The following is a 15,424-nucleotide window of genomic DNA, read 5'->3' as shown; positions in this document are numbered from 1 at the left end:
AATTATTATAAATTTATTAATATTGTTTCGATTCTTATTTATAAAAAATATTTAAGATATATTCTCCGTACGTTTTCTCGTGAGTGTTTCAACGAATTACAGTAGAAGAATAAGCAGGAGATAACTGAGTTAATTTCAACCTTGATATTTTTGGGTATTTGTGGACACAACTCACCCATGATTTAAGCACGTGTTTGGATGTGAAGTGTGAACTACCATATTTATTTCCCCTCTCTAATTTTTATTTCTCTTAAATTAAATTATATTTTTATTTTCTCAATTTTTATCAAACGTATTTCTCTTTAAAATTTATTTGTTTCTTTCGTAACGATCCGGATGCATCCTCCTCTCTTATTTTTATCTCTCTTAAATTAAATGTTATTTATTTTTACTTAGTTTTCACCTATTTTTATTTCTTATATTTTTCTTTTCTCCAATTTTATCAACTGTATTTCTTATTACATATATTTGTTTCTTTCGTACCAAACAATCCGGATGTAAGAAAAAAAATCATGTAGTTGCTGATTCGTGACCATACACTTTTTATATATGGATGTGAAAAAGAGATATGTTAGATGTATCATCTTTACAAATAATCATCAACATAAAATAGATAATGTCATAAAGAGATATATTAGACATTAGTAGCACCAGAAAAAAAAAAATGCGTCAGAATAATCATCAACCACTAGATTCAGAAACGAGGGTTATAGTAATGAGTTGATGGATCAATCATAAAATGTATTTAGAATAGTTGTGGAAAAATATTGTTTTAATAATTGCTTATATGAAATTAGTTTTGTGATTAGATGTATTATATGGAAAATGATTTTGAGATAATTTATTTTATTTGAATTTTCTCAAAAATAAATTTTAATAAAGAAAACTGTAAAAATATATGAAACTATTTGTAATGGTTTGTTTATATTTAAAATAATCAATTGTTAAAAATAAAATGAGAAAGCAAAAGTTATCTAAAAAATGAAGTGTTAACTTATAATTATGATTTTTTTTATTACTTGAAAAGGGTAAGAAAATTCTATTTGCAATAAAAATAGAAATAAGATACATTTGAAAGAACTTATTTAGGTTTATCTATATGTCTTTAAGTTGAACTAAATAATTCTAAATCATCGACCGATTAAAAAAACAATAAACTGCAAAAAAAAGTTACATATTTTCTATTGATCCTTGGTTTGGTTTTTACATCTAATTGTTAAAATTGAACCTAACTGCACAGTTAATATGCTTATATTCATAATATAGAAGTATTTTAAACTTTTGTTCATAATAGTATGTGCAGTGAATACAAAATGAACTACATATTCTTTCGCCTTTTGATCATAATAGTATGTGATTTTAAGAATGATAGATGTTTTGCTTGTGTTAAATAAAAAGTTTATATTATGATGAATCAACTATGAATGGTTTATAATATATATTTGTTTAAGACGTTTGTAATGCATTTATTATTACGTATAATTTTTTATTGTTTATGATAATGTGAATGTCATTTTTAAGAGTTGACAATGACCTAATTGGTTATTAGATGATGCTTTATTTTGTTAGTTATTAAATTAAAAGTCATATAAAAATAAATTTTTTAAATTACAAAATGTTGAAAGATTTTACATTGTCTATTATAATTTTTTTTAGGTTATATATATATTGTACAACTTTACTTAATACTAATTACTTTTAAATGAAATCTAACATATGATACCAACCTCAATTGCTAAGATATAACTTAAATGAAATCTATATTTCACTTAATGTCAATAAATATTAAGATAGATCCAAGGAGGGCAAGTACTTCAAGATTGTGACCCCATAATCGCATTGAGTACAGAAGGGACCGCTCCACCAGATCATTCTGCTATAAAGTTCGAATCATCACCATCCACGCTTTGGACGAAACACGCATAAATTAATACATAATCAATTATTTTATTAATCTCGATGGCAATATTTATACTGAAATATATAGGATGGCAAACATGCACAACCCCACACCGTTTGTAGAGTTAATAGGTACATTTATTCAGTTCATACATATTATTACTCTTGCGGCCAAGCTAGTCACTTCCATAACCTGAAAAAACACGAAATTAAAGGCGCTTTTAATAATCCAAACAGACAAGAAATCTAGGCATGTGAAGACCCATAATATTAGAAATCAAGAAATCCTTTTTTTCATGGTAAAATATATACCTAGCTATGTGCTAGACCGTCACCGAAAGAGGATTAACAGCAACAGTGATGGGCTTGAATTCCTGAACCTCCTTGATGTTCAACCATGGTTTCTCCAACACCTTAGTTTCATAAACCTTTTTCGTCACACCATCATTTGCCTCCAAAGTGATATAGTACAAGGTGCCAGAAACCACTTGTTTCTTTGCACTAATCACCCTCACAAACTCCAGAACTGCATTCTGCGTTTCCATGCATATCCAATTAAATCATAAGAAATAAAAACAAAAATATATAAAACTCAGATATGTGCTTTTATAAATGTTATTTCTAATAAGAATTTTTATTTTAATACATCACATAATAAAGTTTTGTATTAAAAATTGGCATGAGTTAGTAACATAAAATTTCAATTTATAATTAAAAAAATACTGCTCAAAAAATATAAAAATGAAGTAAATTTCATTTTTTTATACACATATGGTTATAATTATTTGGCTAATTCCTCTTGAGATATATAAAATTATTCAGAGGTGAGATACTCCCTTCCAAAAGACAATTTATTTTTCCATTTAAGATTTAAATCTCTAATTACTTAGTTATAATGGACCAAGTTTAATTCTTACTTATTTGTGAGACCCCTAATCATAATCAGAACAGGATTCAGGAAGTCAAGTATCAGAGCTACAGAAAGAAACTAACCCCACTTTGGATTCCCAAATCACGTGATCATGGAATGATCCAGCACACCAAATTAACATAAATCATAAGATCTGAATTAAGTTGTAATTAAAAGTTGACTTAAAAGAAGAAAATAAAAAAAAATAATAATAAAGAACCTCTTTTTTGTTGTGTTCATCAACAGCAAAGCGAGCGAGATTTTCGATATCGATGCTGTTCTGTGCTCCGGTGATGTCGGTAAAGCCACCCAGTGCTGCCATTTGTTTCTCTTTTTTCTTTTGATCTTCTTTCTTATGTTTCTCTCTTCCCTTCTATGACTTTTTTATATCGTTGTGGAAGAGAGTGGTTTTTGATTAGTCACAGGTGCCGGTGAACATAGAGCCTACGCGTGTCGGATTTTCATTTGTTTTTTTATCATTGCATACGTGTCACGTGTGACCAATTGAATTGTCTCCTTATGTTTTTGTGCATGATCACAACCACTTCAAAGTTCAACCTTAATTAATAGCTATTAATTAATATTCTTTTCATAGTTATATTAAAAAAAATAAGAATAGAGAGTCACCTCTAACTCTAATATTCTTCTCTCACTTTTCAACCAAGTACAAATAGTTAGAATATATTAGATTTTCAGACATTACACACAACCTTTGCAAAACTAATTTAGCTATAGTTTCTATTTGTGTCATCTGCAACAAGTCACATATGAGCTGGAATCAAAACTTGGTAAGGTAAAAAAAGTGATGGTTCAGGAGCTAGGCTCATCAGGCTATATGAGCTGGAAGAGCAGCAGCCTGTAATCCCTCCACTGTCAAGAGCCAGGGGTGATCGCTGCTCTGTGAAGCCAGCCTCACGCGGTGCCCCCTCGTCTAGGAACCAAGAGCCCTGTGCTTTCGCTCAGAACACCTGATTCAACTCTCAACTTGGAACGGGCAGGCCAGCATGGTGCAGCCACCAACCCAACCTGGCTAAGCCAGAGTCTTATCCCACCACCTTCATGCCCCCACTTGGGTCACAAGCTGACGCTACACAGCTCGGCATGCTGAAGTGCTTGTCAGAAGATTTATAAAGGTTTCGTTGCCTAATATTCTAACCAATGTGGGACTTGGCCTACAATGGATAGTCTAATTTGGAATGTGGGATTTGATTGGATTCTCTCTAGCTATTTTATCCGTCTTGTATTATAACACCAACCCCAAAATATTGCTGTAGAATGCAATGGGTTCCGCTTACATGTAAATGATCTTTCTCTATTAACTGTGTGTGACACAGGGTCTTGTGTCCACTAGAAAGTGAAGAGGAAAACATAGAGGTGCATCCTACAAATTCAAATTGAATGAACTGATTATGATAATAGTTAAGTCGGTGGATTCAGGTATTCCTAACATCCTAATTAACTAAAAAGTAATCAACTATAGTTATTAGTTAATGGATTAGTCATTCATTATTTTAAATGAACACAATAAAAATTTTCGTTGCTTTTATAACGAACATGAACAAGCTACTACTAATTGATAATTATTTAATAAATTATAACTCCTTATTCGAATCACTATCAAACATACAAATTAAACTAACAACTATGTCAAAATTAACATGAGTAGGCATAAGATGATGGGAGTTTATCCCCCCCCTGAAGACTGAATCAGTGATTCGATCGGGCACTGCTTAACATGAAAAGGAGCAAAGAAATTGCAATACACTATGTATACTATTTAAGGTGAGGTGAATGAAACAGCTCTTTAGATGCTTACAAGTTCTAGTCTTTAATTATGCTTTAGACGCTGCCTTAATGCCTTTGACGACCAAACTAGTTTCATTTTCCTACAATGATGATCGATTTAAGTCATGTTGCTTTATGGAATATAAGGCTGAGGGACATCTCTACTCTATATAATTGTGAATTTGTGAGAATTCATCTTTAGTATTTAAGAGTCCATTCGGTAGAGTGAAAAGAATAAAATGAAAGTAAATTGAAATGAAAATTTTAAAGTGTATAAGTGTAAGTTTTATTTCATTTCTTTCTTTTCAAATGAACGAATCCTAAGAGAGAAAAAACACCATGGGAGTGGAGGGATGAGAGGAAGGGCAAAGGAATTGTGGTGGGAATAAATGAAGAGGATGATTTTGCAACAACAGATCGTCAATGTTGAAAAGTCTTGAATTAGATAATTAAGTTTTAAGTATGTTAAAAAGAGTTTAAACTTTATAATTAAATATATAATTTAGTCTTATATGAATTGTGGATTTTCAATGTGATTTCATACATAAAAATAGATTAAATTTAATAATACATTAGATGGAGATGACCAAACTAATAATACTTGCATTATAAAAAGATTGATTTATTAAAAAAAATTTATATAGAAACTAAATTGAGATTACGGCACATAAGAACTAAAATATGTATTTGATGGTGTATATATTAGCAACTATTCTAAAAAAATACAAAAAAAATTTAAAGACAAAAAATCTGAACATATTTTAATTTTTTATTAATTGCTTAAATACTAAAGACTATATATTATAAATTCAAATAATATTAACAAACATAATTTTTTTTCTTTGCAAAGAATAAACTGAAAATTAATCTTAAATATGTTTATGGTCATATATTCATATGAATAATAAAAAAGAACTAAAATAAAACAATTAAAAAATAAAAATAAAACCTAGAGAGAACACGATCAATCGGCGTTCAAAAAGTCTCTCTGACTATTGGCAGCGCGAAGCTTGGAGCACCGTTTCTCATGGCGGTTCCAACATCGGAAAGCGAATCCGTAGAGAACAGAACACTCCTTTCACAGTTTTACTCTCACTATCTCGTAAACCGAATCAAGACTCTCTATCCCTACTTCTCCACAAATTTCTTCTCCAACTTTGCTCTCCGCTTCAGATCAACGCAGCGTCGGGAATGTCTCCCTCTTCCGCTACCTTCCTCTTCACTCGACTCTCCCGTGTAAGTTCATTCTCCTTTTTCACTTCCTCAAATTCAACGATAAATAAAATAAACAAATGTTCGTATTTGAATATCATTTGTGATTTGATTATTCTAAGCTCTGTTTCTATTGCTACATTGAACGAATGAATGGATGGATATTATGGTTTTTGTGCTGTGCTCCCTTGTAGGCTCATGACCAAGAGATCTAGAGTGCATGATGTTGTGGAGGATATATTAGAGCGTGTTTTGATAAATTTGCACAGCGTCCAAAAGAATCTGCACTTTTGGCAGTCCAGAGCCAAGGTTCTGTTTTTGCTTTTGTTATCTATATATATGAGTTTGTTTGGATAAACTTCTCTATATGCCGGAAAAGAAAGAAATTAGGAAGAAAAATTGAAATGAGCTTATGCCTTAGTTAAAAATAAGCTTCTTGGAGAAGCTAATATATGAGAAAAGTTTTATAAATTAGCTTATGCAGAAGCCAATTTTTGCTCATGGAGAAACTTGTTTCGTTTTTGCTTATCTTCTTCTCTTATTAAGTATTTATTGAAAAAAAAATCCAAACAGGTAGTTCACACTGTGTCTGTTCGGGAAGTAGTTATACTGCTTATTTGTTTATCATTCAGAGTACGGATTCCGAGAAGGCACGTTTCATGATATTTGAGAGGGGTCCGAGGGCTTTTATTGATGAAACAGTTAAGTTGTTGTGTGGCCTCACTGTTCAAGGTTCGTCCACACAGAATCTGAGCCAATCTGCATCTGATTATATTGGCGAGAGAGTAGGCTTTTTGAATAGCTTAAGATATTCACTCGCCACATTTTTGGCTCAGGTATGCTGTGTTCAAGTTGGTTTTTTCCTTGTGTTTGAATCACGACTAGTCTTTCATAATTGGAATGAATATAATCTGCTTGTCTGTTGTTGTAAAGCTTACTCAATAGTTAATAATCCTTTGTATTGTATGATTCCGTCACATTGATGTTATTAATCTTCATATTTGTAGAAGAGAAAATTTGGAATGACCAAATGATTATGAGGGTGGTGTTGTATCTTGCATGTTTTCTTAGCAGCTGCTGCTTTTCACCCAGTTGACCTAGTTTTTCTCTTGGGTGCTTTCCCACTTTTTTTTCTTGTTGTGCCACCATTATTGATGTCTTTAGGGGAATTCCATGTATGGGCCTTCAGAGGGATTATGAGGATAGGTGTGACTGGATAGTTCAGTCAGCATAGAATTTAAGCTAAATTATTTACATGTAGATGTGGGGTTCAAGTTCTTCTGGCATATCACATGATTCTGTAAGTGTAGACAAATATTCATAGTGAGCAGATGTAATGTACACTTATGAACTCACCTGTAGAAATGTAAAATTATAAATATGGAAGACTTTCTATTCAACTTAATTTTCTTAAGTGCCAATAGGACATCAATTTTCTGATATTATTTCAAATTTGAAACTTCATACTCAGGTTTATATGGAAGTTGATAAAATTGGAGAGGAGTTGGTGGAAGATCCAGAGACTAAGCTGCCCTTGTTGTTGGTTACAATTAATGTTTTGTTTTCAACATTAGAAGCTTCAATTGGACATCTGCATGCAACGCGTCAGGTTTATATAAATAAAGTTGTTTGTTTTTGCCTCTGTTTTCCCTTATGTATACTCTTACCCCTTATCTCTATGGAAGATGGTTTGTCAAAGCAAAACTGAAGCATGTTTGCAGCTTAATATTGTTTCTAGAATTGACCTTTTCTATTTTTTCAGAGTGATTCTTCTGTTGATGGGAGCTATTCAACCCCTCTGCTGTTTGAGAAGCTGCCAGAAATAAATCAGGAGGGGTCTCAGTGGACAGACTGTGAAATAAGAGATGCTATCAATTCAGTTTATCAAAATTTAGACAAGTTGGATTCATACATATCTTTTCTTGTAAGAGCTTCTTTATTATGTTATTTCATTAAATTTTGGAGACTGTGGCTGTCTAAATTTTTACTTATATCATATGGTCTAATATTCATGATATCACTTAATAAGGATGTCCATTTAGTATTGAAGACGGGAATAATACATATTGAAACACCATTTCTTGTGGCATAAATTACTTCATGCTTGTAACTTTCACTCCTGTGGGAAAAAATAAAAACCAATCTGAATCCAATCTTCAAAATTTAATCCTTCAACGTCTGGCAGCTCACTCTATTAGTATTAGCAATTTAGCATTTTGTTTTAATTTTTGGTGAGCAGCAAGTTAGCGTTTCTTCTGTGCCTTACTGTTTTGCATTCATGAACCCATCACTTTTATTTATTTCTTGAAACTTACTAACGAAAAAAATTATATCAAAGATGATGATTTTTCTTGTCTGTTAAGAATTTTAAAAATAAAGTAGATATAATTTTTTTTCACAAATTGATTATTTTACTTAAAAGGACTTCTTTTTAGTTGTAAACAATAACTTGAAAAGACGAGATATTAAACAGAAACATTTTCCAATGTTACTGAAAATGAAGTTTCAAGTTTCAACCATTATTGTGATATTAACTTTGTTTGGCATGACATGTTAACAGAGTCATTTCTGCCTGCAACTCTGCAATTAGACAATAGTTACTTCATGATTAAATGAATGGGCAACCATTTTGCTCCTTGCCTTGCCTTAAGGGATTAGTTTGACACCCAAAGGATATGTTGGTATACAGGGCATGTATTTAGTGAGAAAGCCATTTTTATATGAAAATGAGAGGAGTAAATAATATCTATACAATTAAATGTGGCTGGTCAACATTAATTGCTTACCTAAATTTCTCGTTACTTTGTTCTGTGCTACCCTCCAGCTTTGATTTTTGATCTGAAATTTCCAAAAACCAATTTATTGAGTAGAAACAGAATAGTAGACCCTACAATTAGACAACACTTAGCCTGACTTTATAATACACCTTATTATATGTTAAACACTACTAGATGCCTATGATTAAACAAAAGCCGCTACTTGATGCCTCTTATGTTCTTCTCTATCTCCTGGCAATCTCTGGGACTTTGTCAATGCCTATTAGAAATGGACAAAATTATCTTGACTGGAGTCAATAACTTGGGCTTCTATTTTTTGACCAGATATCTTGGATTTAGTCATTTGTGGATGGACTTTCTGAAATTGAACAATTTATCAACTTGTTTTAATAATACATATTTGTTTCTAGTTGTCCAACTTATGTTGATTGGTTTGTTAAGTAATATCAGTAAAATTTAAAATTTTAATTTTATGGTTGTAATATGTTTCAGGTCATCAAACATAAAAAGCCAAGGAAAATAACTCAATATTGGATCCGCTATACATGTGGTGCAGTTGGTTTGTCAGTATGCTCCATTTGGCTCTTGCGGCATAGTAGATTGGTGGGGAGTTCTGATCTTGATAATTGGGTTGAGGAAGCTAGGAACTCAACATATAGCTTTTTCAAGAATCACGTAGAGGAACCGGTACATTTCTTCTTGATAATTTACCATGGCTTCACTCTTTTTTCTTTTTTTTTCCTCCTCAATATAGGAGAAATTAACTTAACATATCCTTATGAGATAGGTGTGATCAACATTATTCAATTTTCTTAACCTCATTTCCCTTAAATCTCAATCTATAATAATTAAAATTAACTATATACCCTTCCTAAAAGTCTGTTCTCCATGAGCAATGAACAAATTTCATTTTCTTCTATCTTCTCCCTCTTCATTCCCATTTTTAAATCTGTTGAAAGTGAACCAAACTATGGAAGCATGAAGTCAGTTTTAATATTGTCTAGAAGCTGATCTAAAGCACACTATGCCACTATGCAATATGTATATAAGGTTGGATTCCCCCAGAAGAAAGGAAAGTTCTTAGAATGTATTATAAAGCTAGAAAGAGTTTTATTTATTATTTTTAAATTAAGCCTAGCCCTTAAATTATTCTATTCTATTCAATATCCCACTAGTACTCGTCGTACTTTGACTGGGCTAAATCCACCAATTGAAACCAAATAAAACCCTTTAAAGCAATCTCTATAAAAATTACATAATAATCATAAAAATCTTATGTACTATTGAGATTTGAGTCCTCTTGCTTGTCACTTTGTCCTGCGCCATAATTGTACTTTTGTATATATTCTGATGCAATAAATTTTCAGATTTTGTCCATTAGGGATGAACTTTTTGACACATTCAAGAAGAGACATCAAGGTATTATGGACGTTGAAGAGGTGCAGTTAACTTCCAACTCACTACACAGGTTATTGGTTTTTAAATATGCTGTCCGCCTTTTTTATTTTTGAATACTAAACCTGTATGAACCTTAATGCTCAGAATGTTTAATTTTTTTTATCATTACAAAATTTTTAATTTAACATAACTATTTACAGTTTTGCTATATATGCTGTTAATTAGGCACCTTAATAATTGCTTGTGAAACTTTTGGGACTTGAAAATTTTAGTGAGTTGTGTTGACTCTCTTCCATGGCTTGAATTGAAGCTGATTCTGTCTGTAGAAGATCTAATTTGAAAAGAAATAGAAAAAAAATCAACCAATGGAAGTTGTGCAGTAAAAGCAGGATGCTAATTTTTCTAATCCTGTTAATACATTGTAGTCTTGTTACCTACTATGATCTTTTACAATGTTTTCTAGCATATGTTAATACCATAAGTAGAAGTACAATCCAGTACCACCTAAATCTGTCTGAAGAATTTGGATTTATTAGCAACAAGATAAAATATGCGTAGCAGTTAGCAGTAAGGATATATTAGAGATATCTAGTCTTCACACTATGAATTATTTCATTTTTTTTATGACTACCTGGAATTGCATTTGCTCATATTCATGGATATTGCTTTAAGTTTGATTGGCAATAGTCATCTACTTTAAATTGAAAGGCATGCTAGTGGCATGGATAATTGGAGATTGCTTTCATTGTAACTTTTTCTAAAAATTTCTGTACAGAATGTTGTTGGCTTTCAGTGAGCAGACAAAGGGCCAGAAGTTCCCTGTGAATGCTTCAGATCAGAAAATGATGGAGATAGTCATGGATAGGTGAGTCATCTTTCACTTTAGATCCATCTCTAGTTATACTTGTCTTATGGTAGTAAGGTACTTGTGGAATTGAATTTGAAAAAGCTACATGGATTTGTTTGTGAGCTATTTTCCTTGATATTGTACCTGTAGGGTTCATTGGTAATAGCTTGGTTGTTTTCTGGATTTAGTACTAAAATAGTTCTCCATGCCAATGACTTTGAGGAATGAAGATACTGCTCTATAGAGTTTCTAGCTATTCTCGCTTTGATGTTTCATTATGAAGATGTGTTAATTTTATTAGAAAGTCATTGGTTTGATATTGACATTAAATGAGTGTACTGCTATATCTTTTGACTAAGGGTTTCTGGCCTATGTTGTGGGTTAACTATTCCAGTTTAACTAGCAGTATCTTTTGGGGTTGGAAATATGTGAGCATTTATAGGCAAATAATTTTAAGATAATGGGTTGTTCAGTTTTTAAGTTGCCCTTCTGATATTGGATGTCCATGTTAGAACAATCTAAATTCCTTACCTGGATATTCTTATAAAATATTTTCAATTTACATTGATTGACAATATTCAAAACTTTGCAGAATTAAAAATTGGATTTTGATGGAACAAAAGGACAATAACATACAGAAAGTGATTTTTATATATACTAGTCCTCACTATATTATCTGATAGGGACTTGGGTATTATGGGATGCCTATGTCCCACATTGAGTAGTATGGATGCTTGGTGGAGTACTTAAGTGGCTTGGCCTCCACCCCCCGCTGTAAGAGGGTTCTCCAAGTGCTTGGGTGCTTATCAACTGGTAGCAAAGCTGGCTCTCAATGTCTCGGGAAGAGCTACCTACGGGGACTTCGGCTCTCAAGGGCAGTGCTAAGATAGGAACTTGGGTATTATGTGATGCCTAAGTCTGACATTGAGTACTATGGGATGTTTGGTGTATTACACATGTGGCTTGGTTCTCCCTCCTTGACAGCTAGCTTTTAAGAGAGGGTTCCTCAAGTGCTTAGGTGCTTATCATTTTCTAATATCAAGAATTATTGAATTTAGAATCTTTATTAGTAAAATTCATAATATCACTTCATTTCTTGTAATATTAGTGTTTATCACATTTGTTAAGATCTAATTTTTTCAAGTATAAATGCAGGTATGAGAAGGAACTCATGCATCCTATTCAAAACCTTCTCAATGGAGAGCTGGTTCGGGCTATACTTATTCAGGTAATGTAATTCATATGTTATATCTTATATGTAACATCTGGTTTAGTAGTTTTAACGTAACTTTTCACTGTTCCAGGTTCAGAAGCTCAAGCTGGACACTGAGACGTGAGTTTTTTAATCTGAAAATTTAAGTAAATATTTCACATTGTTTTAATTCCTCAAGATAATATTTTGGTCAGGGCAATGCTAGAGCTGAACCAGATTCTACGGGCAAATGAAATCAACTTTGCAGTTCTGACTGCTTTACCTGCATTTTTTCTCTCTCTTTTACTCATGATGTTAGTACGTGGATGGTTCAAACAGGTAATTTCCCTTGTTTGGTTTGCACAAAATGATGAGCTTAAAGAAGATAGGACTCCAAATATCATACTATAGTATTGAACTCTTAAGAAAAACTATATCAACTGAGTTGGAGTGTGAATCTTGTTTGGAGTGACACGTGATTAAGTGAATATTGGTGACAAGATTGACAAGATTGTTGTGAGGAGGGGGGGAGAGCATATGCTTGCAAGTTACATACAGTATGTATATCACTTGGTATATTGCTAAATCTTAATGTCTTCTACCTTTCACTCCTGACTAATTTTTAGTGTATGTGTAGGGATACTGTTAAAATTTGTTTATATGCGATAATGGACTAGATATTACATCACCTGTTTCTAGTTATGTCTTAACTATCACTTGATTAGGTAAAAAAGATGTTTTTTGATACCAAATCTTCTCAATTTCATCCTTTATTTCTTTGTCCACTAATGTTATACTTGACTGCCCTCATTTTTTTTGTATAGAATTTTATTTGCCTCATATTGATTAATGGATGCTACACAGTGTTATGAAGTTACCTATTTTCTGTTCTCAATGGATTTGATTACTCATTATAGTCTAATGAGATAATTTGCTATGATTTTCTAAAGTAAGTTGGATTGGATTTTAGCATGGACAAAACTTAGATACAATTCCTTAGGTGTTGTTTGTGATATTCTCCAATTAGAATTGGAGTTTTACCACGGTAAATTGTTTCTTTTTTTTTTTGTCAACTTGTATCAGTACCACTACTTACATTGATAAAAAAGAAATCTGTGTAAATTAGGATACCAAAGCTGAGGGAAGAGGTAGAATTGCTCGGATTCAGAGGAGGCTACTTGTTATAGAGGTTAAGAAAAGGATTATGCAGTACCAAAATTATGTTGATCAAGGGTTGGTAAGTAGCTTTCTTTTTTATTGATTTTATTTAGTTGATTTGAATGAGATGGATAGACCAAGGATAGAAATGTCGTGTTACATGTTATCTACAGGAGAGAGATGCACAATATATGTTTGGATTGGCACTCTATAGCCTGGATCGCCTGTATCAGTCTGTTAAGTGGCACGCAGAAGCTACTGGAGAGTGGGAACGGTTAGTTGCACTCTTCTCTCTAAATTCTCAGCTACAATTGTCTAGTTACTTTCTGTTTAACAGGTTTATATTTATATCCTCTTACTGTTTAAGCACATGAAAAGAATGTGATTTTTATGAATGTTCAGATTGCTAAATCAGTGATATTATGAACAGTTTGCGTGAGGATATAATAGATTTGGCTAAGCCTAGACTACAAACTGCACACAAGGAATCTGTGATATCACACATGGTTACATTTGAATGCTTGCTTCCAAGTCGGAACCGCCAGTAGCATATTTTAGCTTACTATTCTTAATTCTTTTCAATGATGTTTCTCTTGCTACTCTGAAATCCAATTTTGTCGTGAATGTATGCATTTATTCCTCGTACATGGTTACATTTTATCATATCATAGTATGATAATTTTTGACAACTTTATCAATTGAATACAAATGATTTATGAAGGGATGATATATCTTCATTTGCTCGTGAAAGTAAGTACTCTAGATAACATTCTCGTCCCCGTTTTCGGCTACAAGTGCAAGTCTCAGTGGTCATTTTTGATTGTGGGGCATTTTCAAAATTAAAATTTATCAAAGTTATATATGAGTATTAATTTTATACAATATATTAATAATGTGTTTGTTAGGTCATGTGGATAGTTAATGTTGTTACTGGATATTAATAAAAAATGATTTAATATGAAAATTAATGATAGAAAAAAAATATTTGTTTACTTGTTTAAAAATTCAAGTTACTAATATAGAAGTAAGATTGATAATGTCATTTAATTACAAATGCAATAACTTACAACTTTTAAAATATAAATAAAGGATTACAAAACAAAAATTATTACGGGCTTTATTTTATTTCTTAATTGCGGGCAACATAGATAAGATTTATTACTTATTATAGGACCAGTCTACATATAGCAACCATATGCACCAAGAAACAAAATCACACACAACAACTTCATATTGAGAACAAAACGCAACTACTTATTGCCCTTGTGTTCAGCATGCAAACCATCAAAGTAACCCTGAGGATTTTTCTCAAATTCCTTCCTGGAAATGTAAGATCCATCTCCACCTGGAGCCTTCATAACCTTATCTTCAGAACCACTTCCAACATTCTCTTTGGGTTTCGGGACTTCACCTTTGCTAACTTCACCACTAGCTTTCCTATCCATGATTCAAACTTATCACAATAAAGCTAAAAAAAGGTTTCAAGTTATTATTAGCTAGAATATGACTGAAAGCTAGAGGTGGCTGGCTATTTATACCAAGAAAAATGGTGGAGTTCTTTTTCGTGAATTGCTTATATTAAATACCTTTATTGTTTCCAAAAATGTGCATTTAATTTGATTCATGTATAAGACCAAGAAAAATATTAAAGCATGCATTTGACTGATGCTTCAATTTTCAATTATATCTCACACCTTTCATGCGACCAATTGTTATTAATTCTTACTATTCTTATGCCATTTATATTCACCTTTTTCACTTCAAAACTAGTAGTAGCTTTGTAATTATTTAGAAATAAAGTAAATAAAGCATGCTTATCTAAAATAAAGTAGATAAAGCATGCATTTTCATTTTCTTATATTTTTAATTAGTTATCCTTATACAATCAATACACGTGTTAATTGTCACTTATAGTGGTTAGAAGATTTGGGTATTGTAAAGAAAAGATTCGCATATTCAGAATTACAGGTCAATTAACATTAATTATACATTTTCTACTTATAATTATATTATCAATTTTGTGTTATATAATTATTAAATAGTATATACAACATAGACAACTAATTAGTGTTTTCCGTTATATTTAGTGCCCTAATAAAAGAAAGTTGAAATTTGAAAAAAAAAATGTCCTGGTAGTAGTATTACTCAAATTAATGAAAAAGTTCCAATTAATCTCTTCCGTGGATGTAAATAACATTAACGAGAAGATGATTTAGATCAACGGTATAACCACAACCTTCGGGTTT

The 15,424-nt window shown here is 31.8% G+C and overlaps 2 protein-coding genes across 3 annotated transcripts; one reads left to right on the top strand and one right to left on the bottom strand.

The window, feature by feature from the left end:
• Positions 1-1,682: 1,682 nt before the first annotated feature.
• On the bottom strand, positions 1,683-3,195 carry R1 (cysteine proteinase inhibitor). The gene is made up of 3 exons (NM_001354110.1): positions 3,030-3,195; positions 2,212-2,432; positions 1,683-2,092 (listed from the first exon to the last, which is right to left on the bottom strand). The coding sequence occupies exons 1-2, from the start codon at positions 3,129-3,131 to the stop codon at positions 2,223-2,225; spliced, it is 312 nt and encodes a 103-aa protein (NP_001341039.1). The 5' UTR covers positions 3,132-3,195; the 3' UTR covers positions 1,683-2,092; positions 2,212-2,222.
• A 2,335-nt stretch (positions 3,196-5,530) lies between these two features.
• On the top strand, positions 5,531-13,823 carry LOC100779252 (protein DGS1, mitochondrial). Of its 2 annotated transcripts, XM_014767229.3 has the most exons (14): positions 5,531-5,830; positions 6,001-6,115; positions 6,439-6,642; positions 7,278-7,415; positions 7,569-7,730; positions 9,076-9,270; positions 9,951-10,051; positions 10,757-10,846; positions 11,984-12,056; positions 12,133-12,161; positions 12,236-12,359; positions 13,147-13,257; positions 13,352-13,452; positions 13,609-13,823. In XM_014767229.3, the coding sequence occupies exons 1-14, from the start codon at positions 5,622-5,624 to the stop codon at positions 13,724-13,726; spliced, it is 1,770 nt and encodes a 589-aa protein (XP_014622715.1). In that variant the 5' UTR covers positions 5,531-5,621; the 3' UTR covers positions 13,727-13,823. The 2 variants fall into 2 exon arrangements, with proteins under 2 accessions (XP_014622715.1, XP_014622716.1); XM_014767230.2 differs by lacking the exon at positions 5,531-5,830 and having other exon boundaries at positions 6,380-6,642.
• The last annotated feature ends 1,601 nt before the right edge of the window (positions 13,824-15,424 follow it).

This window comes from Glycine max, chromosome 14 (genome assembly GCF_000004515.6).
Source record: "Glycine max cultivar Williams 82 chromosome 14, Glycine_max_v4.0, whole genome shotgun sequence".
In the NCBI taxonomy this organism is placed as follows: Eukaryota; Viridiplantae; Streptophyta; class Magnoliopsida; order Fabales; family Fabaceae; genus Glycine; species Glycine max.
The sequence above is the reverse complement of the archived record's forward strand: the minus strand, read 5'-3'. Positions and strand labels throughout refer to the sequence as shown.